Source organism: Lepidochelys olivacea (assembly GCF_965140295.1).
Source record: "Lepidochelys olivacea isolate rLepOli2 genome assembly, chromosome: 1".
Taxonomy (NCBI): domain Eukaryota; kingdom Metazoa; phylum Chordata; order Testudines; family Cheloniidae; genus Lepidochelys; species Lepidochelys olivacea.
In genome coordinates, this window is record NC_140411.1 from 159,684,460 (window position 1) to 159,708,834 (window position 24,375).

The following is a 24,375-nucleotide window of genomic DNA, read 5'->3' on the forward strand; positions in this document are numbered from 1 at the left end:
TTCTAGTGCAGTTCTGCAGAGCCCAGTCACTAACTTTTACCCTGCGCTTTCCTGTGGGATTGAGAACAGACCTTCCCGCCCACTTTTTTGTTGCCTGGGAAAACATTAACTATGTTTTAAACACAGCAGGCCTTGATTCGCCAGCATGTGGAGAAGACTTTGCCAGCAAAAAAGCAGCCCTACCCAGCAGATCTAGACACTGGAGTATTCCCCATGCACCGGGGAATCTTTAGATGATACAGAGCCTTGTATGCCACCCTTTCTCGACGTGGCCAGAGAACGGGGGGACAGTGGGGGAGGGGGTACATGGCATGGCCAAGGTTACCTTATTCCTGCCCGATTCCCAGCTGCACAGACAGCCCCTGGGGGCCTCTAGAAACTAGTGTTTATTTTGAGGACCAGTCCGCACACAAGGACCCCAGGATCAGAGGTGTATAATTCTTGCAGTCTCTCTCCAGCCTTGTGTTAAGTGCCTCTAATGTTACACCAGGGAATCAGTGGGAGCCAGCTTCATTCTGCTCCATCTTACCCCCCACCCCTCATCCAACTCCAATGAAGTCAATGAGATGACATGGGGTATAAGCAAGGTAGGGAAGATTTTGCCCAACTCTGTGGAAAATTTGTTCCAGAATTAGTGTATTTCTCCTGAAATCTTTTATTTTTTATTATTTATTAATTATTATAACAAAACAATGAGATTAGGATCGTAATAAAAAGTGTATGAATTTTTAATATTACAACTCAGGCACAAAGACTTTCTCTAGCTTCCAATGTTTCTGGAGCAGAGAGGCAGGTTGGAACGATAGCCCATGATGTAAAAGGAAAAATTAAATACTGTCTGACATTTCTTTTCATGATGGGTTCATCCTCAGTACCAGTATTGTGCTTCACTGCCATAGGGAACAGATGCTATTATTATTACACCGCAGAGGCAACTCTGTTATCAACAATTTCCACGTACAGATATTTATTTGGCATTACATAGTCCATGTATTTAACATGCACTAAACTTTCCTTTAAAATTGGCTGCTGTGGAGTAGTCAAGTTTTTAAAGCTGTCTCTTTCCCAGCTACGTAGTTATGATATATGACCTTACTTTGATCTGATTAGAAATGCTCTGCGCAAGAGTGAAGTGTGTACAGGACTCGGGGGACATCGCTCTATTTAAAAACAAAACAGAGCCCTAGCTTGGTTTCCCAAGCCAAAAATGTGGAACAGATATAAACTCTTTTGTATTTGCCTGTGATTCTAAGGATAATGGTAAAAATACCGGGCTGGAATGCATTCAGGATAATAATGATGCTCAAAGGATATGAAGAGCAGAGAGTGTAACATTTTGTAAGGCACATATCACAGAGTCAAAAATAATATTACAATATAACATTCATAGATATATACTTGACTGGGTTAGAAAAAATTATTAAATCACACTTCAGATGCCTGTCTGGATGTCTCCAAAAGCTCCATTTTTATGCCAAGTATAGATTTCAAATGTCAGACTGAAAATGCATGACAATTGAAAGGGCTGATTGCCAGGATTTATCAAATCCATTCATTTACATATAAATCACAATATCCAATATTATGGAAAGACAGGTGAAACCTAGAATTAAGAGAGGATGCCTTCCAATCCCCATGTTTAAACATAAATTGGACAGGGACTGCTTGGAAAACACTACAAATACAGAGGGGGCAAAATATATCAGTAGCTGGTTAATAAAATAAGGGGTCTTGTTTTCATTTTGTCTAAACAGCTGCTTGCACTTTGCATGTTCCTTTAGTAAACTGCAGTATATGTTACAAGAGCCTGACAGGTATTAGCATATGCTTGAGTACGTAAGAGCCAAATTCTCCTCAGTAATACTGATGCACCTCCATTAAAGCCAGAAGGGTTGCATCAGTGTCCTTTATAGTAATCTCCCTTCAGAAGTAAATCAGAGATTTCAGGCTACCCTTAAACATGATGGGGAATTAGCTTGGTCCCACTGAAGTCAATTACAAAACTCTCATTGATTTCAATGGGAGAAGGCTCAAGCTCATGATGAGTCCTGATCCTGAACACGCTTATGCACATGCTTAACTTTATGCAGGTGTGGAGTTCCATTAATGTCTATGAGACTATCATGTGTGTAAAGTTAAGCAAATGCTTGGAGAATCAGAGCTTTGGTTTGCTGAAGAGCCTTTCAGTTGAAATGAAACCTACGAGGTAACACAACATAATAATAAACACTCAAAAATCTTTATTATGAGTGGGGTGAGGTGGTCTTATTACCAGAGATTTTCTCATGTAATGCTCTCGTTGAATGCGGGACTTGGTATATCCTAAAGCAATTGTTTGTAATTACTACACAGCACATCCGCTTTGGGGGCTGATTTGTGGAGGAAATCCACTTAACTGGAGATGGTAAATTTGATTCCCTTGTGAAAAGAAACCAGGAACTCCACAGCAAAATGAATCTGGTTCATCATGAACTCTGGAGTATAATATTTACTAGAGACAGGTAGCTGCAAAATTCAGATTCAATTCTCAAACATCACAGAGTTCAGGTGTATTTGGATCATTGTATTATAAAGGTATTTGTATAACTTGCATCTGAATCTGGGTTTAGAACCTTTCCTTGTCTGGGTGTTAAAATCCAGGCTTTGGTTCTGGCTACCATGCAATGTACAACAGAAAAAGTCAGCACTACCCACTGTGGTTCTGCCACTGGGGCAGCCAAGCAGGAAGAGGGCAAAGATTTCAAGGAGCTGTCCAGTCTGTGGAGGTCTGGAGAGCAGATTACAATACTGGGATATCCACCACGTGAGAAACAATGTGAAGCTGAGAATTAACGAACACAAACTAGAGGAGAATAAAGGCTTTGAAATGCCAGAGCATTGTACAAAAAGGATGTAAGGATTATTATTCAATGCTGAAAAGAGCGAGTGTTAGTCACTTGGTACTCCTAGAAAGGAAAGCCTGAGATTCCCAAAGTGTTGCCTGTGTCACGAGGAAGAAGGACTAGCCACCCACCTTCTTCTTTCTTTTTAAAATGAGCTAAGACTTCACATGCAGCTTTGGAGCTTGCAGACATATGGCTTCAGTGTGTGTGCCCTTCAAAGAGAAACACGAGCATTCGTGGGCACCAGGCCTTCCTTATGTGCTACTCTGCATATTTATAGCGCAACCACAGAATAACCTAGGAGACAAAGCACAGAAAAGGCAGCCTGTTTTCTTCCACCACAAGAGTCTGATTAAAAACATACCTATGTGAAAGCTACAGTGCAATACTTCTTACGCTTCTGTCATGTGAAGATTTAAAAACCAAGGGCCAAATTCTGCCCTCGGTAATACGTGTGGAAGCCCGTTCCAGGCTCTGTTGTGGCTACTAGCCATGAACCTTCCTTGGGGGTGGAATGGAGGAGCACCACTCCAGCACTGACACTGCTGTGCATGCTGCTTGGAATTCCCTTGCGTGCAGATGTAACCCTGGGTGAACACGGGCTACATCTGCCCCTCTGTGTCGAGACACAGAGGACAGGAGTTGCTGCAGTCCCTAACTCCAGAGCTCTGGCTGTTTAGCGCAAGCTGTAGCAGCTCATGTTTTTAGCTTTGGACATCTCCTGTCCAGTTCCCCGTGTGTCAGCCAAGAGGGCAGCTGTCACACAGACAGAGCACACCCCTGGATACCGCCCAGCGGGGGGACTCTGCTGTGCAGCTGGCCAACTCTGGCAGCTAGTGTCCCAGCCGGTGCTAGCAGGGACCAGTTCCTGCACTCAGGGACTAAAATTGCAGCTAACCCCTGCAATGGGGGCACAAGAAACAACGGTTCCTTACCCCTCCTCCTCCTCCCCTCCTTGTGCTCTTGCACAGGGATCAATTACAATCTGGCCCTCAGTAGGCTGGCAGGGGCGGGAGGGACTAGGCCTAGTAAATAAACCTGCCTCTCCCACATGTCAGTGCATATCAACACCCCTAGACCACCAGAGTCAAACTTTTTTCTCTCTTTCCTTTGATTATCCCTACAAAAGGTTCCCCCACCCCCCAGCTCTCCTGCTGGTAATAGCTAACCTACCTGATCACTCTCCTTACAATGTGTATGGTAACACCCATTGTTTCATGTTCTCGGTGTATATAAATCTCCCCACTGTATTTTCCACTGCATGCATCCGATGAAGTGAGCTGTAGCTCGCGAAAGCTTATGCTCAAATAAATTGGTTAGTCTCTAAGGTGCCACAAGTCCTCCTTTTCTTCATGTGAGGGTTAGTGTCCTGTGGCAGGATTTGGCTCCTAATATTTACATAACCATACATGAATAATAAAGCATTTTTCTGTTCTTACTGTTATGACACACACTATACCACACACAAATGTTTATAAAATGGCTCCTCTAAAAGGTCCAACACCCATTCCTTTCCTCCATGTACATATGAAAACATTTTTCTTTGGGAACAGGAGCAGTTCTTTATATACACATCTATGAAAGGAAATAATTACACCACCCAGGTTTGTATAAGAATATTTTATTTAGAAGAGCAGTTGAAAAATAAAAAAATTCTATACATCAAAGTTTCCTTTTTTTGTGTCCATGAAGATAGCAACAGTTCTTAGAAAATAGGTTCTTGACGTGGTCTCGGCAGCTTTCTACCATCTTTCCTCTGGGCTGAAGGATCCCATGATACTTAGCTGCATCAGTCCACTCCGTGAACAAACACAACAGACCTTTAAGGTCTCAACAATTCTGTTCTGGTACAGAAGGGAAATTCAGATCAAATATATTAAATGTCAACTAAACATAATACAATTCAGAAGGTTATTTAGATAAATACACTGTTAGGTCATAATCTCTGGAATATTGCTAGGTAAACCGAGAAGTCTGCTGCTTGTTAGGAGCTAGGGTTCACGATGTGACGGAGAGACTGTCGAGACTCATCAAGCCCTCGGATCGCTACCCCTTCCTGCTTCTCCACGTGGGCACCAATGATACTGCCAAGAATGACCCTGAGCGGATCACTGCGGACTACGTGGCTCTGGGAAGAAGGATAAAGGAGTTTGAGGTGCAAGTGGTCTTCTCGTCCATCCTCCCCGTGGAAAGAAAAGGCCGGGGTAAGGACCGTCGAATTGTGGAAGTCAACGAATGGCTACACAGGTGGTGTCGGAGAGAAGGCTTTGGATTCTTTGACCATGGGATGGTGTTCCAAGAAGGAGGAGTGCTAGGCAGAGACGGGCTCCACCTAACGAAGAGAGGGAAGAGCATCTTCGCAAGCAGGCTGGCTAACCTAGTGAGGAGGGTTTAAACTAGGTTCACCGGGAGAAGGAGACCAAAGCCCTCAGGTAAGTGGGGACGTGGGATACCAGGAGGAAGCAGAAGCGCACGAGAGGGCAGGGCTCCTGCCTCGTACTGAGAAAGAGGGACGATCAGCGAGTTATCTCAAGTGCCTATACACAAATGCAAGAAGCCTGGGAAACAAGCAGGGAGAACTGGAAGTCCTGGCACAGTCAAGGAATTATAATGTGATTGGAATAGAGACTTGGTGGGATAACTCACATGACTGGAGTACTGTCATGGATGGATATAAACTGTTCAGGAAGGACAGGCAAGGCAGAAAAAAAAAAGGGAAGAAAGAGGATCCTGGGAACTACAGGCCTGTCAGCCTCACCTCAGTCCCTGGAAAAATCATGGAGCAGGTCCTCAAGGAATCAATTCTGAACCACTTAGAGGACAGGAAAGTGATCAGGAACAGTCAGCATGGATTCACCAAGGGCAAGTCATGCCTGACTAATCTAATTGCCTTCTATGACGAGATAACTGGCTCTGTGGATGAGGGGAAAGCGGTGGACGTGTTTTTCCTTGACTTTAGCAAAGCTTTTGACATGGTCTCCCACAGTATTCTTGCCAGCAAGTTAAAGAAGTATGGGCTGGATGAATGGACTATAAGGTGGATAGAAAGTTGGCTAGATTGTCGGGCTCAACGGGGTAGTGATCAATGGCTCCATGTCTAGTTGGCAGCCGGTATCAAGTGGAGTGCCCCAAGGGTCGGTCCTGGGGCCGGTTTTGTTCAATATCTTCATAAATGATCTGGAAGATGGTGTGGATTGCACCCTCAGCAAGTTTGCAGATGACACTAAACTGGGAGGAGAGGTAGATACGCTGGAGGGTAGGGATAGGATACAGAGGGACCTAGACAAATTAGAGGATTGGGCCAAAAGAAATCTGATGAGGTTCAACAAGGACAAGTGCAGAGACCTGCACTTAGGACGGAAGAACCCCCATGCACTGCTACAGACTAGGAACCGAATGGCTCGGCAGCAGTTCTGCAGAAAAGGACCTAGGGGTTACAGTGGACGAGAAGCTGCATATGAGTCAGCAGTGTGCCCTTGTTGCCAAGAAGGCCAATGGCATTTTGGGATGTATACGAAGGGGCATTGCCAGCAGATCGAAGGACGTGATCGTTCCCCTCTATTCGACATTGGTGAGGCCTCATCTGGAGTACTGTGTCCAGTTTTGGGCCCCACACTTCAAGAAGGATGTGGAAAAATTGGAAAATGTCCAGCGGAGGGCAACAAAAATGATTAGGGGACTGGAACACATGAGTTATGAGGAGAGGCTGAGGGAACTGGGATTGTTTAGTCTGCGGAAGAGAAGAATGAGCGGGGATTTAATAGCTGCTTTCAATTACTTGAAAGGGGGTTCCAAAGAGGATGGATCTAGACTGTTCTCAGTGGTAGCTGATGACAGAACGAGGAGTAATGGTGTCAAGTTGCAGTGGGGGAGGTTTAAGTTGGATATTAGGAAAACCTTTTTCACTAGGAGGGTAGTGAAGCACTGGAATGGGTTACCTAGAGAGGTGGTGGAATCTCCTTCCTTAGAGGTTTTTAAGGTCAGGCTTGACAAAGGCCTGGCTGGGATGATTTAGTTGGGGATCGGTCCTGCTTTGAGCAGGGGGTTGGACTATATGACCTCCTGAGGGCCCTTCCAACCCTGATATTCTATGATTCTAAACAAAGCATGTGCAGCATGCTACACCCACTGACTCATAAATATTAGGATACAAAGATTAGTTAGATAATGCTGTAATTGTCATATGGCTGCCTACAGGTATTTTAGTGCATGAATCAGAAAGACTTTTTTGTTGTTGTTGTTGACTTCTGTGAATCATTTTCCAGAAAAGGGTGGTTGCTAAAACTTCATCTTATGTGGATGGACTCCTGGCCAAATTCTCTAGGGGCACAAGAAGGGACAGGTTCACTGAAGTCAGTTGAACTGCACCATCTTCTGTCCATGTGTGTCTACTTTTAAAATATTTTAAAACCAAACTCACTCACCTTGTGACTTTTGTGTAGCTAAGAGTGTTTTTCTTTTCACTTCTGTGTGCTCTCAGTTGTCAAACTTGCACTTTTTTTCTTTTGCAACTAGAATAAAGAGCAAAACAGAACAAATATCACCACTGGCACATCCCAGACAGACTGCTACAGCTAGCTGATCACTAATCCTCAATAAGATATCAGCTGAATCTCTAATGCAATAGTATACACCAATTTGGTGCATCACGGGCCCCATTGAATCCAAAATAACTATGGTACTTGACTGGAGAAAGTGCACCTCAGTATTTCTCATTATCTGTTGACTTAATTTCTGAGATTGTTCGCTACCTGCTATTTGTTTGATGGCATTTTTGAGTTTACACAGTTCTCATTATACCAGCACTCCTTGTGTCGATATACTGTAATTAAGGCTCTATCAGTTTCCATAGAAACTCTGTTTTTGACAGCTTTACATTTCAGGTATAGAAATTCACTTCAGCTTGAAACTTCTCAAAGCTTCTCAAAGCCCCCACTATCACCTTGAACTTATTTTTAGTTTTTTTAAGGAATGTTTCATGTTTCTGTTGTAGACTTGAGAATTTCCACAAGATTTTATTTGCCCTTATATAACTCTTCCCACAAGACCTGTGTTCTGTTCCTCTCCACTTTTAATCAGAATTAGAATCTGAGCTCCTTGGAGAAGGAACTGTCCTTCCTAAAAAAAGAAAAGGAGGACTTGTTGCACCTTAGAGACTAACCAATTTATTAAGAGCATAAGCTTTCGTGAGCTATAGCTCACTTCATCAGATGCATGCAGTAGAAAATACAGTGGGGAGATTTTATATACACAGAGAAAATGAAACAATGGGTGTTACCATACACACTGTAACAAAAGTGATCAGGTAAGGTGAGCCATTACCAGCAGGAGAGCGGGGTGTGTGTGTGTGTGTGTGTGTGTGTGTGTGAACCTTTGGTAGTGATAATCAAGGTGGGCCATTTCCAGCAGTTAACAAGAACATCTGAGGAACAGTGGGAGGGGGAGGGGGGGAACGCGCAGGGCGGGGGAGGGAAATAAACATGGGGAAATAGTTTTACTTTGTGTAATGACCCATGCACTCCCATGCATCATCAAGGATCTACAACCTATCCTGAAGGATGTCCCATCACTCTCACAGATCTTGGGAGACAGGCCAGTCCTTGCTTACACACAGCCCCCCAACCTGAAGCAAATACTCACCAGCAACCACACACCACACAACAGAACCACTAACCCAGGAATCTATCCTTGCAACAAAGCCCGTTGCCAACTCTGTCCACATATCTATTCAGGGGACACCATCATAGGGCCTAATCACATCAGCCACACTATCAGAGGCTCGTTCACCTGCACATCTACCAATGTGATATATGCCATCATGTGCAAGCAATGCCCCTCTGCCATGTACATTGGCCAAACTGGACAGTCTCTACGTAAAAGAATAAATGGACACAAATCAGACGTCAAGAATTATAACATTCAAAAACCAGTTGGACAACATTTCAATCTCTTTGGTCACTCAATTACAGACCTAAAAGTGGCAATTCTTCAACAAAAAAATTTCAGAAACAGACTCCAATGAGAGACTGCTGAATTGGAATTAATTTGCAAACTGGATACAATTAACTTAGGCTTGAATAAAGACTGGGAGTGGATGGGTCATTAGACAAAGTAAAACTATTTCCCCATGTTTATTCCCCCCCCCCCCACGCTGTTCCTCAGATGTTCTTGTTAACTGCTGGAAATGGCCCACCTTGATTATCACTACAAAAGGTTCCCCTCCCCACCGGCTCTCCTGCTGATAATAGCTCACCTTACCTGTTTCAGAGTAGCAGCCGTGTTAGTCTGTATTCACAAAGAGAAAAGGAGGACTTGTGGCACCTTAGAGACTAACACATTTATTTGAGCATAAGCTTTCGTGAGCTACAGCTCACTTCATCTTACTTGATCACTCTCGTTACAGTGTGTATGGTAACACCCATTGTTTCATGTTCTCTGTGTATATAAATCTCCCCACTGTATTTTCCACGGTATGCATCCGATGAAGTGAGCTGTAGCTCACGAAAGCTTATGCTCAAATAAATTTGTTAAGTCTCTAAGGTGCCACAAGTCCTCCTATTTCCATACTTTGTAATGCCAGCTTTGTGCCCCTCGATCAGTGCTTTTATCAGAGCATCCACCTAGATGAGCTTATTCACAATCCTAATTTATTTTCGGATTTTTCTGTTTTCTCTCCTGTGCCCATAAACTCTGCTTTTATGTAATGTAACTGGATTTGGATGTAGTGAATTTGGGGTTACCTGCTGTTGGGCATCATGACAAGAGGAAAAGAAACCTAAACTCTGACCTCAGAGGGAGAGGACTCAGGAGCAGAGGTCACAGTCTGAGCACTAAGGGCATCATTCTGTACCACTGAAGTCAATGGTGGCTCTGTCATTGACTTCAATGGGAGCAGGACCAAGCATGACAGCACTGTGATTCCCCTGCTTGCCCAGTGCTGAAGAGGATTTGGCCCAGGTCAGAGAGAACCGAAAGACCTGGCACCTGGTTACAGATATCATCAAAGCTCTCCGAGGTCTTACATGCCAACGGGAGAGACATCTGGTAAATACCATTGATAGATAGTTTAACCTGGGCCATAAAATGAATTAATGTGGCCGTTTGTTTAATTGTATTGTATGGTATGTGTGTTTGTGCAGGTGTGTGTGCCGTATAAGAGAGAGAAAGAGCAATTCCTGGTATAATGCCAGTGACATCTGGTGATATCTCGGCAGGCTCTTTTGAATGACTCATTCTGTGCACCCAGAATTTTTTTGCCATTTTCTTTTCTGTGGTAAGGTATCATGGCTGCTTCTCTTGCTCTTTCTGTTTATAATTATTATTAATAATGATCTTGTGGCATAGGTATGCCTGGTGCTTTACAAATATATAGGAAGAAAAAGTGACCATAGATATAATCAAAAGCAATAAATATCATCAAACTGAAGAACTTGAACTGTCTGTTTCACTTCTTAGTACCACCCAGAGTGTATGTACAGAGCTGAGAGAATAATCAATTTTTCAGTTCAAATCCACAAAATCAGTTTGTTTGGAATTGAAACAGATTTTTTTGTTTGTTTTTTCTTGATGAAACAAAAAGACTGAAAAAAATCACTTTGGCTTGAGCAAAATATGTAATTTGAGTGAAACAACTGTTTTCATTTTGTTACGTTTTCAGGTGTTTTTACCCTTTTAAATAAAAATTTGAACAAATGGAGCTAGATTTCAAAAAGAAATGTTGTTTTGACATGAAAAGTCAAAACATTTTGCCTTTAAAAAGCCAAAATAAACCATTTAGACTTTTTCAACTTAAAAAAAAATGTATTCGGCGAAAACTATTTGCTGAATTCAACCCATATTCACAAACAGTTTTGGTCACTTCTCACTGAATTTTTGAGCAAATTTAAGATTTGACTGAAATATGTCACCCAGTTCTAGGTATGTATAGCTTGCCTCTTTCATAGTATCATCTAGTTGTTTTAATTCCTCGTAGCGGTCCCTGGATTCCCAAAGAGGTTGGAGCATCACTTCGTCAACTTCTGGAAAAAGCTAAACAAAAGTGAGAAGAGTCAAACTATCATTTCTTTAAATATTTATTTACCTGTAAATGATAAAAATGGAGTAAGAGGAGGTGTCACTGGCTGACTAAATGTTTAGCAAAACCAAAGCTGAAATGTTCTCAGTTCCTGCAGGCATCTTAGAACCTTAATAACGTACCTTTGTTACTGTTTCAAACATTGGGATCAGGACAAACTTAAGGAACCCGATCTGTGCTGTTGGTTTGGTCACTTTATCTCGGTCCATGAAAGGTGCCACTGGAAGTCCCTCAGACTTTTCTCGGTCACTCTAGGACAGATTCAATAGTTAACAAAGATTATTATCAACAGGGAGACTGTGAGGGCAGCAAAACACAAACTGTTTGCAGACCAGTAACTAGATCACTGATATCCTATACACATGCCTCAATGGTGTATGTGACAACAGCAAATGAAAGGGAAACTGTGTGTCATACATTTTAGAAGCTGACTCTTATTGTTTTAATAACCTTTGTATTGTTGTTTCTTTTGGTTTTTCACAAATGCTGCATGTACAGAAACGTATCATATTATAACAAGGCCATAAGGGTATGTATGCAGTCAGGAGTGAGCCTCACAGCCCATGTAGACTGATTCACACTAGTGGGACTCGAGCTAGAGTGCTAAAAATAGCTGTGTGGCTGTTTTGGCATTGGAGGAGGCTAGCCACCTCACCTCGAACCCAGGAGGCAGGGTGGGCTTGAGCTCAGGTGGCTAGCTCAAGCCTCTGCTAGTGCAATGTCCACACAGCTATATTTAGTGTAAGCCCACTAGCACAAGTCTGCCTGCCTGGCTTAAGAGGCTTGTGTAACACCAACAGACCCCGGTCGTTGTCGACCAGGATCAAACCTGGGACCTCTGGAGCTTAATGCATGAGCCTCTACTGCATGAGCTAAAAGACATGCCTCTTAGCCCAGGCTATAGCAGACTCATCAATCTCTAGCTGCCACTAGAGGGGGACAGAGTGCCACACCAAGCAGGCATGGGTTGCACTTGCTCCCTGCTACAGTATAGACATACCATAAGAGGGAGATACTCAGAGGCATACAAATCCCAAAATCCATGGGACTTCTTGTGGAGTAAAGCACTACTCAGTGTGAGACAAGGTAACAGAATCTAGCCCTTAGCCATTCTACATAAGAGGGAAAGGGTCCTTGACTTCCTTCTCCTCTGGAGAATTATTCTTTTGGGTATTAGGCTACAACTAGCCAACCATGATCAAAAATGGTTGAGTGTTTCTAGTCTATCAAGTGGCTCCTAGTACATATAGATTCAGGGAGGGATGTATCTCTGTGTGCCAGACTTTGGAAAGATCTTTACAAATAATGGGCTGGATCCTTAGCTAGTATAAATCAGCGTAGCTCCATTGACTTAAATGGGTCTACAGTGATCGGACTGTCCTATAAGCACATAGTTAGTAAGAAGGGCACAGAATACACCAAAAATTGACACCCCTTTAACTTCATTGCCAGAATTTACTCTCATCTGTCAGACTTGCTTTAATAATGTGTGTACAGTAGTACTTTGGGTCAGATATTAGGGTGAGGAAGACAATAAAGTGCAGAGACAGATCATTTTATTTTGCATAAAAATATTGCAGAGACAATGAGCTAATTGTCATTAAGATTCCCTATTGTCAAGCCTTCCCCTTTGGATACGTCTAATGTCATTTCTTTGTCAAATTGATTCCTTCAGCTCAGGGAAAATGTTAAAAAAAAATAGAAAGAAGAAAACTCTGGCATCTTGTTCCTCCAATCACGATAAAGCTTTGTATGCTGCCAGCTACTTCACAGACAGCTTGGCTTGGGTAGGAGAGAGCAGAGGATTACTGTTAGTTTTAATGTTGCTTTATACTACAAGAAGCCACACTAGAGAGGGATGGGAATCCAGAAAGAAGCAACTGTTTTGGGAGCATAAGCTGACTTTTCAGGACTAATGAAGTTGATGGTGTCCTTTGGAAATAATCAGAATGTTTTCATTTTTAAAGCAAATGTTCATCCTATGCAGCCTTGGGCATTTCAAATCATCACGGATATAATTTAAACTTGGACCATTTAATACTGCACATTTAATTGACTTTTTCTATACTCACGCTTCTTGCCCTTTTGGCTTGACAAGGGTTTACATGCCAAAAAACTCACAAGACAGCCCTATTAGTGAGAACAAGCTGCAGTCCAATGACATTAGCATTTCTACATTATTGTCATTAATCTTACAAATTGCAGTCAATTACAGTAACTTTTATTCTGAACATACTGTCTTATGCCACACTTCTGTCACCTTATGCAAAAGAAACCTCCTCATCCTTGTGGCACTGGATTGTCATACAGTAGTACCAGTCAGCTGTCAGCCATAGTTAAAATAGGAATTACTATTATGATGATGATGATTGTGTATCTGTGTCTCTGTCTCTCATTCTTACCTGCATAAAATACTCCTCTAATAAGCAGTCTACCCACGGTTCCGCTACTTCCATCGGGCGGACTTCATTTGAGATATCACAACATTTTATCAGTACCATCTTCAACTGAAGAAGGAAAAATACTTTAACACTCTGGTAATATAGAAGCCTGCCTCTTTGCCTTTACAGAAGCCATAGAAGCCATGAGTCCTTCATTTTTAGAGAGGCAGAGGGAAATGATCTCAGACAAGAAGGATAGTCTTATGGCTAAGGCACAAGACTGATCTGGTTTCTCTTCCTTCTACCTAGAGAGATTTGATTCCTGGTTCTGCCTGCCACATATTTCCTGTATGATCTTTGGCAAGTCACTTAACCCCTCTGTGTCTCAGTTTTCCTTTCTGTGAAAGGGGGATAATGGTTACCTACTCCATGGGAGGCTTAATCCATGAATGATTGTAAAGGGCTTTGACATTCCTGGAGGGAAGACACTATAGGGGCCTGATCCCACCCTCATTAATGTCAGTGGAAAGATTCCCACTGAGTTCAATGGGAATTAGATTAGGGCTAGAGCAAAGTATTGTTATGATGGATGTAATGGAGACTAGAATGAAACTAAGAATTTATATCCAGACAGATACAGTAATTATTTCTTGCTCAGATGACTCTAAGATTTCAAAATCTGAAAGAGAAATCTAGACTTTCTTTGTATCAAGTGACCCCAGACTTCTCATTGTTTTTTGGGGAAAAAGCTTTTATAAAAATCTACAGAAATACTTTGACGTTTCTTTTAACGTTACAGTGCAAACGGTTGTTTTTAGGCACACATTTCCCTGCACTTGGTACCCACTCACAGTGACACCCCAAAAGGGTAGGAAGGATGGTTCCATAGTTAGGTAGCTAGGCTGGGATTAGGGAGAGCTCGGCCAATACCCTGCTCTGCCAAGGATTTCCTGTGAGACCTGGGGCAAGTCACTTAGTCTCTCTGGGTCTCACTTCTCCAGCTGTAAAAGTAGTACTTCTCTACCTCAGAAGGGTGTTGGAGGCACTTATATGCTACACTGAGGGGAGCTATCCAAGTATTCAATTCAGATTGATCCAACCCAAAACAAACTATTTCATTTGGATTTTTTTCTTGTCAAAATCTTTTCCCCACACAGAAAATTTCAAGTTTGCAGAAACTGCATTTTCTGTTGAAAAAACCCATTTTGACAGAAAAATTCTGACTACTTCTACTCAACATCTTGCATGATTAGGCCAAAACCAAAGTTTAGAATGTAGCAGTATCACTGCGAACCATGGTAGGCACTGAAAAATGATAAACATGTAATCTCCTTACACAGGTGACATGTTCCTCATTTGAGTAATCAAAATTATCCATTTTTTCTTTGAAAGAGTCCAGTATTTCTGCATGTCTTGCCATGTCTGTTGCCAGGATTAATGTAATTATCCCCTATCAAAACAAATAATAATAATACATTGATTTAACGTCTCACAAGGCATAGCTATTGCTGTGTAAAGAAATGTGCTTAAATTAACACAAATACCTTATGATAGAACACAGACAAGAAGAACAGATGTATCACATCAGCACCATTGAAAGAGGAACTTTCATACTTGAGGCCACTTGACAAAGTAGACTATTAATTTAAAGAATTCACAGTGACATAAGAGAATGACTAACTATGTAATTGGTTTTGTATAATTATATGCTGGAGAAACTACTGTTTCTTGTTCTGAGCTTTGTTTGATTTTTAGTATGAATGCAAAGTGCACAAAGAAATAAACTAAAAGCTCAATTCTACATGCTGAGGCCCAAGCTTGGTCCCACAGAAGTCAATGGCAGTTTTGCATTTCTGCATTTTCATTTAAAATGGATGGGAGAGTTGCATCCATGAATCTGAGGGCGGAATTTGGCCCATAATACTATGCGAATTACATCTTAGTTTGTGGTCACGGAAAATATTGTGAATTTATTCTTATGACTTCACTGCCTCACGCAACAGAAAAAGAGATGGGCTCCACAGGTTGAAGCTTTTGTGCAAACACAAATATTTTTAATACTGATGAAAAATGGGGAAAAAAAAGATGATAAAATGTGTAGGAGGTGAATATTTGTTTATGTCTTTACAAATTGTCTCCAGTTTGAACTCCCTGTTTAAGTTCAGCATAATGTTCTCCTAATGGTTAAGTTGTTACCATATGAGCAAGTTGGCCTAGTTACAGTCACATCCTAACAACTCTTTTCATAATGTAAGTTTCTACACAGAAGAGGATAAGTTTAAGAGTCAAACTTTTCTCATTGGTACCCAAGGAAGGTCAGCTCAACTGTCCAACGAGAGTTGCTAGAGAAATAGCCCAGGAATCTCTCTGTGTTACTTCAAGTTTGAGATTATTCAGTTCTAACCTCTTGATGGAATTATTCTGTTGGACTGTTCAGAAGGTAGATTTGTGCACACTGAAACTTCAAGAGCGGTTTGCATGTCATACCTCCCTTCTGGATCAACATTCATACCTGTCTTATCCGTTTGAATTGTTCCTGGGTAGCATTGGAGAAAATGTTGCATTCTGGCTGGGCAATGATCTGGAAAGCCACAGCACAGTGATGGTTCTCCAGTGGGGAGATGTCATTGTAGCGCACAGCAAGCTCTGTTCGGGCATTAATCTGGTAGCTGATGTGAAGGAAAATAGTGAGGTCTCACACGTTGCCTACACCCGATACTTAAAAACATACGTTACACATTAGACATTGGTTATTTTTATGTATATTGTTGTGAATACCTAATTAATTAATAATAAATTATTGCAACAGTTAATATTAAATCCAAATATTTTTTTGAGAAAATGATCATACTTCCACATCGTTTCAAAGACTCTCATTATTTACTTGTTATTACTGAATTTCTATAACTTAAAAACATATGGGGGAAGGATAGAGGGGACTCTTCTTCTTTTTAGCTCACAGGCTTGACTCCCACTAACTCCCAGTAAAGTCAGTGGAAAGATGCTCATGGAGCTCAATGCAAATTGGATCAGGCCCTTATTTAATAGCTGAATACAAGTAAATTAGAGTTTATATGTAGTTCACAGAAGTAATAATGCTTAGCACTTCTAGCACTTTCCATCTGAGGCTCACACCATGCTTTACAGACATTTATGAAGTAACCTTCAGATCATCCCTGCCATCTAGCTCCATTGTATAGATGGGCAAATGGAGATAGACAGTGGTTAAGTGCTTTGTTTAAGGTCTTTGGCAGAGCTGGGAAAAGAACCAGAAACTCTTCCCGTGTAATTGAGCCTCAACCATATGACCATTCTTCTACTACATAGCATAATTAACAAAAGAATTTGACCTGAGATGTTTTCTAGCTGCCAATTTCCTTTAATGGAAAATACTAAGTTTTATGAGAAAATTGAAGAGGGAGCCATTTTCCTTTCAGAGTTTAGCACAGTTAGCAGCCTCAGCTCAGGACTGAGCAAGCTAATGGCTAGCGTTGCATATAACCTAACCAGTGGTGGCTCTGTCCTTGTCAGTGTTTGACCATAATAGCAGAGCATTGTGGGTAGATTCCTACTTAGCTGCCCTACTCTCTGCTCTGGACATGAGAAGAAAATGCTGATCTGCATTGTTTTCCAGATATATTTGAAAGGAACAAAAAATAAAGGGCACACATACGTGTTGTTATATCCTGGATGATCCAAATCATGGCAAACTGCAGCAGTCATCAGAATTAAGATATCAATTTGGGGAAATTTCTCCTGCAAAAGAAAAACATAATAATGTAGTGTCTAACAATTTCTATACTTTTTCCCCCCAATACATTCACATTTCAGAAAAACAAGTCACCCGGGTAAAATTAACCATTATTCGTTAATTAAATTTACTGCAGATAAGAAAGAAGATTTCACTGTTCACTGCAGCAACAAATGACTCAGATTCGGCTTTGATGCATTAAATAGAAGCAGTTTGGAGGAGGCCAGTAGAATTTTGTCTGAGAGTTATTCATATTCATATTATGTTTTAAAGCACAGAGATGTTAATACTCAGGCCTTTAGAAATCATTCCAGTGTCTACACTAGCTGAGGGACGGTTGGAAGACAATTTACATACTATTATCTTTCACACTAACTAGAGATGGGAAGAGAGTGAGGAAAATTTTTCACAAACATTTCAGCAACTTCCAAACAGGATGAATATTTGTGGAAGCGGTTTTGCTCATATGTATATCCACAAGAACACAAATTCTTGCCAGTATCTGGGATTCATTTTACCATGGAACAAAATGTGGTTTGTGATGAAATTAAATTTGTTTTGTGTGGAAGTGAAAGCAGTTTAGAAATGTTAGGTCATCCAGTGAGGGAAAAATACACCTGGCAAAGGTGACCATACAGAATAAATATGAATCGTGAACATAGAACATGCAAAGCAATATTTTCAGTGAGCGGTTTGTGAACAACCCGTAGGCTGAATCTAGTTTGCAGAAAACATTTGCTGAAATATTTTATATAGTGAATGAAGTCCCAATTCATAGACCATGAAAGTCACTTCACAGGGATTTTGACCGGCCCCAAATTCATACAAATGTCAGACTACCTGCATCCAGAGAAAGGGTTAAATTAATACATGGTGAATGGTTCTTCCAGCTTTAATAAGCGCTCTTTCTTTGAGCTGCAGTCTGATTTGGGGGTCTTCTGGGGAAGTAGTGACAAGGAAGAGACAACTTTAGCTTGAATGATGGTTCTTTCTACTTTTTGGTCAATTTAAAGAGGGACACCTAAATTTGAGATTAAAATCAAAGAGGCCAGTCCTTGGGCTGTTGAAGGTCAGATATACTTCAGTCACAACTACTGTCTGGAAATCTGGATTTTTACTACGTCTCTGGATCACTGATATCTTTGACAGGATGATAGAAGGAGATGTTTTCTAGTCTTCCTATTTGTAGGATTCTATTGTATTATAACTAAAGCTTAATTCATTCCACAGGGCATGCCAGTCAGCCAGCTGTCTTGTGGATTTTCAGAGGTGTTGAGTACTCACAAATCCCAAAGAAGTTAGTGAGAGCTATAGGGGTGCAGCATCTTGGACTACCCCTTGTCTCCATGGGATTACTCTGTCATTTTCTTAATGTTAAGCTTTTGCTTAAGTGCTTTGCTGATTCAGGGCCTAGATGACTAAATGAAAGAGTCTCTGAAATGACTGAGCATTTTATTCCGTGATTTAAATAATTACTTTTCATATAATCCAGGGCAATAAGTTCTCATTATAATTAGACATAGATGAACCAATTGGGGTAAAATAAGAACCCACTGGAAACATTTTTTATTTCAGAACAAAACACAACCTCCTTTTCATGGCTGGATCTGTTCGATGAGTCTCTTCACTATGTCCCGTGACCAGCCCAACCACTTATCTACAGTGGCAGATCCTCTTTTGAGGAAGACTGTAAAACTCCTTCCTTCCTTGGGTGGCAGTTTAGCCTCTGTACTAGCCATTGCTGCTGCAGCTCTTGTCAACCTTCCAGAGAGTCTAGAGTTCCCCTGATACATGCTCCCCAGAATGCCCTACTGGAACACAGGCAGGCACATGGTTTAATTGGCTCAGGGGCTTCAGAAGGTGATGGTGTAGTCTGGGACCCAAGTACTGGGGAAGAGCCAGAATGGGTGGAGTGTGAAGGAGCACTCAGCGGAGACACTAATGGGTCCTGTTCTCAGCTGCTGCTTCTGGAGAAAGGGAGAGAGAGGGGAGGGCTGCTGCATGGCTTTCCACTGAAGAGAGTACCACACCGGAGGAGTGGAGAAGTCCTCTTCCCCTGAAGCATAGCAAAGAGGAAGGAGCATTGATCAGCAAAGATAGAAGAGCTGGGGCTTTTTGAGGGAGTTGTTTCATAGGGAGGGAGCCAGCAGCGAACTATCCAAGTTTGAGTTTCCAGAACTTTAAGTCATTTCTGGTAAAGCTCTTGTGCTTATGGATACTTATCTAAACTTTTGAGACCCATCCTACCTATCTTAGGTACTTACATAGCCCCATTACTGTCATATTTGAGCATCTCACAATCTTAATGTATTTATCTTCACAAACACCCCTTTGAGGTAGGGCAGTGCTATTATCTCCATCTTACAGGTGGAGAACTGAGGCATAGAGAGGGTAAGTGACTTGCTCAAGGTCAGACAGGAAATCTGTGGCAGAACATGAACTTGAACCCAGGTCTCCCAAGCCCTAGGCTAGTTGCCCAACCTTGAACAGCCTTTTTTTCCACTATAACTAATTATAGTTAGGTTTTCTTGTTTGCTTTCAATAAATTAATGAGTCATGTACAAACAAAATGATGGTCCTTTTTGGAAGGAAAATGTCCTGGGTTTTATGACTCTTAGTGGATGAATATTTGTCTGGTGATAGAAGCAGAAATACAGATAGGTATGTGGACAAACCAGAGACACACCTGGAGATTGCAGAGTGAGATCATACTGTACATCATCTGAGTCACACAGAAGCAGTGCCGGAAATTATGGAATGGGTTGTTTCTGTAATTGTCATGAATACACAGCTACAAAAAGAAGGAGTAAAACAGTTAATGACTGTAGAGATGTTTCAGAATGGAAAGATCTGAGTCCATGCACTTCCTGCTCTCCCTCGAGGCACTGCATGTCGCCATGTGAGACATATGGATCCCAAATCATTCTCCACTTTTGCCCCTTCAAAAATCACAACATGCAGCCCTGCAACACCACCCTCCTCTTTCTGGCTGAGGATAACTAGATATGGCTCCCTATGAAGATTTTATTAACAGAATCTGTGAACCATCCAATGGAGTCACTGAAAAGTACCAGGTGGCATTCCTTCCCCAGCTACACGAGGGATAGCAATATGAGGCCAGGGATTGTCAGTAGTCCCTCTCTTTGTTATCTGCCTCACCCAGTAGTATAGGCAGGCAATAGCAAGATTTCCCAGTCCTGATGCACAACATGTGCTCTGGTCTTGCATATCTCCTCAGCAGACACCACCAAGTCTGCCAAACTGTGCTGGGGACAAAGGCCCACTTAGGAATATACAGAGGCCACAAAACTCATTTCTGACATAATTTGAATGTCAACTCTTGAGGTCTTCAAAGGCAAGAATGTAATAGTTATTTAATTTACAAATATACACTGAAGACATCTTATCAGATCGCTAATCTTCCCCAGCATTACTGAGCTCCACACACTTAGGGCTTGATTTTGCAAGGTGCTCAGCACTCTGGCCTCCAGCACGTGCTTAACTTTAAGCATGGGACTAGCCCCATTGCCATATGTGGGATTACATACATTCTTAAAGTTAAACTGAGCATAAGTGCATTGCCGGATCAGGACCAGAGTCCTCCGCGCCCTGCAGGATCAAGCCGCTTGTTCTTGGGCTTGATGTTCTAAGCATCCCAAACCTCCAGCTGGAGTCAATGGGAGCTGGGAAAGCTCAGCACTTCTGAAAAACCAGGCCTGTATTGTTTGGCTTCTATTTCAGTAGAGAAGGACTTTTGAAAGTAACTTTAAAAATTCTATGTTGATGATCTCCTCAAATGTTATAAACATCATCTCATACAACTTCTGTACTGAAATGTGGGTCATACACATTCATTGTGCAAGGTAATATGATTGTAATGCATGCATCCATCAGCGGAAGTCAGACACTAAATGTGATTCCTGATTCAGAAGCTGTATCAGCCCTGCATGCTGAGCTATTAAAAATATTTGGTTGCATTAGTCATCCTGTTCCTCAGTTTCTCGGTGGTATTTTAAAGGCAGGTGAATGTGGGACTGAGAAAGGAAACGTTCAAGTAAAGTGAGGTAGCTCTTTCTTGTCCACCTGAGTTCAACCCTAAGCACACTATAGGCTTTGGGGAAATATCACCACCTGGAATTAGGGACTGTGGGTCTCTTTTTATCATCCCTTTTTGCAAAGCCAATATTTGCGAAGTAATTTTTGTAACACTCACATTTTTATAGAATAAATAAGGAGCCGCACACATGGTTCAGAATGAGATTGTATTAACTATTAATAGTAGCACATTGAATTACTCAGGGAAATTTGAACTGATGTGAACGCATCTCTACACATATTGTAGGTGGCACAGATTCATAGTTTTTAATGTCAAAAGGGACCATCGTGATAATCCAGTCTGACCTCCTGTACCACACAGGCCATAGAATGTCACCCCATAATTCCTGATTTTGCCCAATTTGTGGTTGAACAAGAGCGTATCTTTTAAAAAGACAGCCAATCCTGACTTAAAGATTCCAAGTGATGGAGGATCTACCACATTCCTAGGAAAGTTGTTCCAACGGTTAAATACCCTCACTCTTAAAAATCTGCACCTTATTTCCAGTTTGAACTTCTAGCTTCACCTTTCAGCCGCAGGATCTTGTTATGTTTTTCTCTAATAGTTTAAAGACCCACCTACTACCAAAAATCTTCTCCCTGTTTAGATTTTTAGAGATAACACTCAAGTCACCTCTTGATTTTTTTTACCAGTGAGATAACTAAATTCATCTCCTTAAGTCTCTCACAGTGAAGCATGTTTTCCAGTCCTTGAATCATTTTTGTAGCAATGCCATTTTACTGACATTTGCTACTTTTGGCCAGAGAAAGAGCAATCAAATAGTTTTCATTGCATCCACCAGACAAAAATGATATAATCCTGCAGAGCAACATGCTAGGTGACATACACTTAAAAGACAGTACATTTTCTGCTGTGCATAGAAGTGCAGAGACATGCCACGTTTATGAAAAACAGTCTAACAACCTACATGCAGAAGTATTGAGAGTCAAATCATGTCCAGTACTAGTAATTTCAGGCTAAACCAATGTATAATATAGGAACACAGACAATGCCATACTGGACATAGGCGTGGGAAGTAGGAGTGCGGGGGCTGCTGCCAGCCCAGGGTCCTGGCCACCAGCCCCGCATGTGGGGTTCCGGCCGCCGGCCCTGCCCCCACCCCCGCCCCTAGCTGTGGCCCCAGCCTCTGCTGCCTTACCTCTGTCTGTGTCCCCACCTCCTGGAGCCATGGCCCTGCTCTCGGCCCCAGCTCTAGGGAGCGGTGAGGGGCGCAGACAGGGGAAAGAGGGGTGCAGCTCATCACCCCCACTCCAAAAACTGTTCAAGCACCACTGATACTGGATCAAACCCAACGTCCATCTAGTCCAAGCTCCTGTTTTTGACATGGCCAGTACCAGATGCTTCAGAGGAAAATGTAAGAACCCCACAGGGAAATGTGGGATAATCTGTCCCCCCACCACATTACGTCTACCTCATCTATAATAGTTAGAGATTGGGTTAAGCCCCGAAACATGAGATTTAATGTCTCTTCCAAAAAGAATTATTAGCATTTATCGTGATAACTCTGGTATCTATATAAGTGTCTAATCTTGTTAAATTCTTGGTCTCAACACCTTCCTGTGGCACTGAATTCCAGAGTCTAATTATGCATTGCAAATTCTATTTTGAATTTACCACCTTTTAATTTCATTGAATGTCTCTTTGTTCTTGTGTTTCAAGACAGGGAGAACTGACATTCCTGATCTACATTCTCTATATTATTCATTATTTTATATACTTTTATCAAGATCCCTCTTATTCATCTCCTTTCTAAGCAAACCAATCCCAATTTTAATTCATGTGAGTTTTTCCATTACCCTAATCATTCTGGTGGCCCTTCTCTGAAACCTCTCTAATTCTGCAATATCCTTTTTGAGAGATAGTGACCAGTACAACACAAGGTATTCCAAATGAGGTCACATCATTCATTCACATAACGGCATCATACTATTTTCTGTGTTATTTTCCATCCCAATCCTTAGGAATTCTAATGTCTTGTTGGCTTTTTTGACCACAGCAGCACATTTTGCAGAGGTCTTCATTGAGCTGTCTGCAATAACACCCAGGACATTTTTCTAAGGTGACACATCTAATTTAGAACCTTTTAAGGTGTACTAGTTGCCTAATTTTTTGCCTCCAGTGTGCATTACTTTGAATTTATTGACACTGAATGTCATTTGCCAACTCATTTATTTAGGTCTCTCTGAAGTTCTTCAGTCTACCCAGTCCCGACTAATCTATATAACTTTGTCTCATCTGCAAATTTTGCCACCTCACTACTCGCTTCCCTTTTCAGATCATTAATATTAAACACTGTACGTAGTATCTAGCCTTAAAGCACCCTGTGTTAACCTGTTTTTTCCATGTTAACAATTGAGTTACTCTAGGAATAAATTTGGCCGTAGTGAGTCCACAGAAAGCTCAGAATCAAGATTTAAGTAAACAAATACAGACCTATTCCAAAACATGTCATCTGTGACCCCGATCATGCAAACATTGGCACAGGTGCTTAACTTTAAACATGTGAGTAGTTTCACCGCCTTTAGTGGGATTACTCATCTGAATAAAGTTAATGTCATGAGGAAGTGTTTGCAGGATTTGGAGCTGTATTTTAAAAATCACAAATACTGGGAATTTTAAAGAAATACTTACCAACCACCTCTTCAGCGTGATGGGGTTGATATTAAAGCCTTTAACCAAACCGAGATCATGGTACATATGTTCCAAACAACTCAGCATCTGTAATGATGAATAGACAGGATATTGTTTTAATCACTGTTGTTTATAAAGCACAAAGTACAATGTAATGTAAATCTTCACATTACAAGCACTGATGTCTAATGGAGCCCTATTGTTAATCATGAAACAAAGCTGTTCAAAGATTGCAAGATCAAAACCAGTTCACTAAGGACCTGATCCAAAGCCCACTGAAGACAAAATAAAAACTTCTGTTGACTTCAATATGTTTTGGATTGGGCCCTAATTCATCCCAGAGCGTCACAGTGATCATTGCTCATGAAAATCAACACTATATCACATCTTGAAGAAGTAATTTGATTTTGCTAATGGAACTGGTTTATGGGCCTGATTCAAAGCCCAGTTGAAATCAATGGTGGCCTTTTCATTGACTTCAATGGACATTGTATTAGGACTCAAGTGCATAGAAATAGACAGCAGAAGATAAGAGTGGC

At 41.5% G+C, this 24,375-nt stretch overlaps 1 protein-coding gene across 8 annotated transcripts in view; it reads right to left on the reverse strand.

Annotated features, from left to right (window-relative positions):
* Positions 1–4,519: 4,519 nt before the first annotated feature.
* The window catches only part of PDE9A (phosphodiesterase 9A), an 81,811-nt gene continuing 61,955 nt past the window's right edge, over positions 4,520–24,375 (reverse strand). For 6 of the 8 annotated variants that reach the window (XM_084624489.1, XM_084624490.1, XM_084624486.1 and 3 more), the window contains 10 exons: positions 23,837–23,923; positions 19,775–19,879; positions 17,011–17,093; positions 15,850–16,006; positions 14,674–14,787; positions 13,359–13,463; positions 11,079–11,207; positions 10,815–10,910; positions 7,307–7,393; positions 4,520–4,726 (listed from right to left, as the gene is read on the reverse strand). In XM_084624489.1, the coding sequence (XP_084480615.1) occupies positions 7,343–7,393; positions 10,815–10,910; positions 11,079–11,207; positions 13,359–13,463; positions 14,674–14,787; positions 15,850–16,006; positions 17,011–17,093; positions 19,775–19,879; positions 23,837–23,923 (927 nt within the window). In that variant the 3' untranslated portion in view covers positions 4,520–4,726; positions 7,307–7,342. The remainder of the gene's footprint in view (positions 4,727–7,306; positions 7,394–10,814; positions 10,911–11,078; positions 11,208–13,358; positions 13,464–14,673; positions 14,788–15,849; positions 16,007–17,010; positions 17,094–19,774; positions 19,880–23,836; positions 23,924–24,375) is intronic. The other 2 variants (XM_084624487.1, XM_084624488.1) reach the window with 2 other exon arrangements.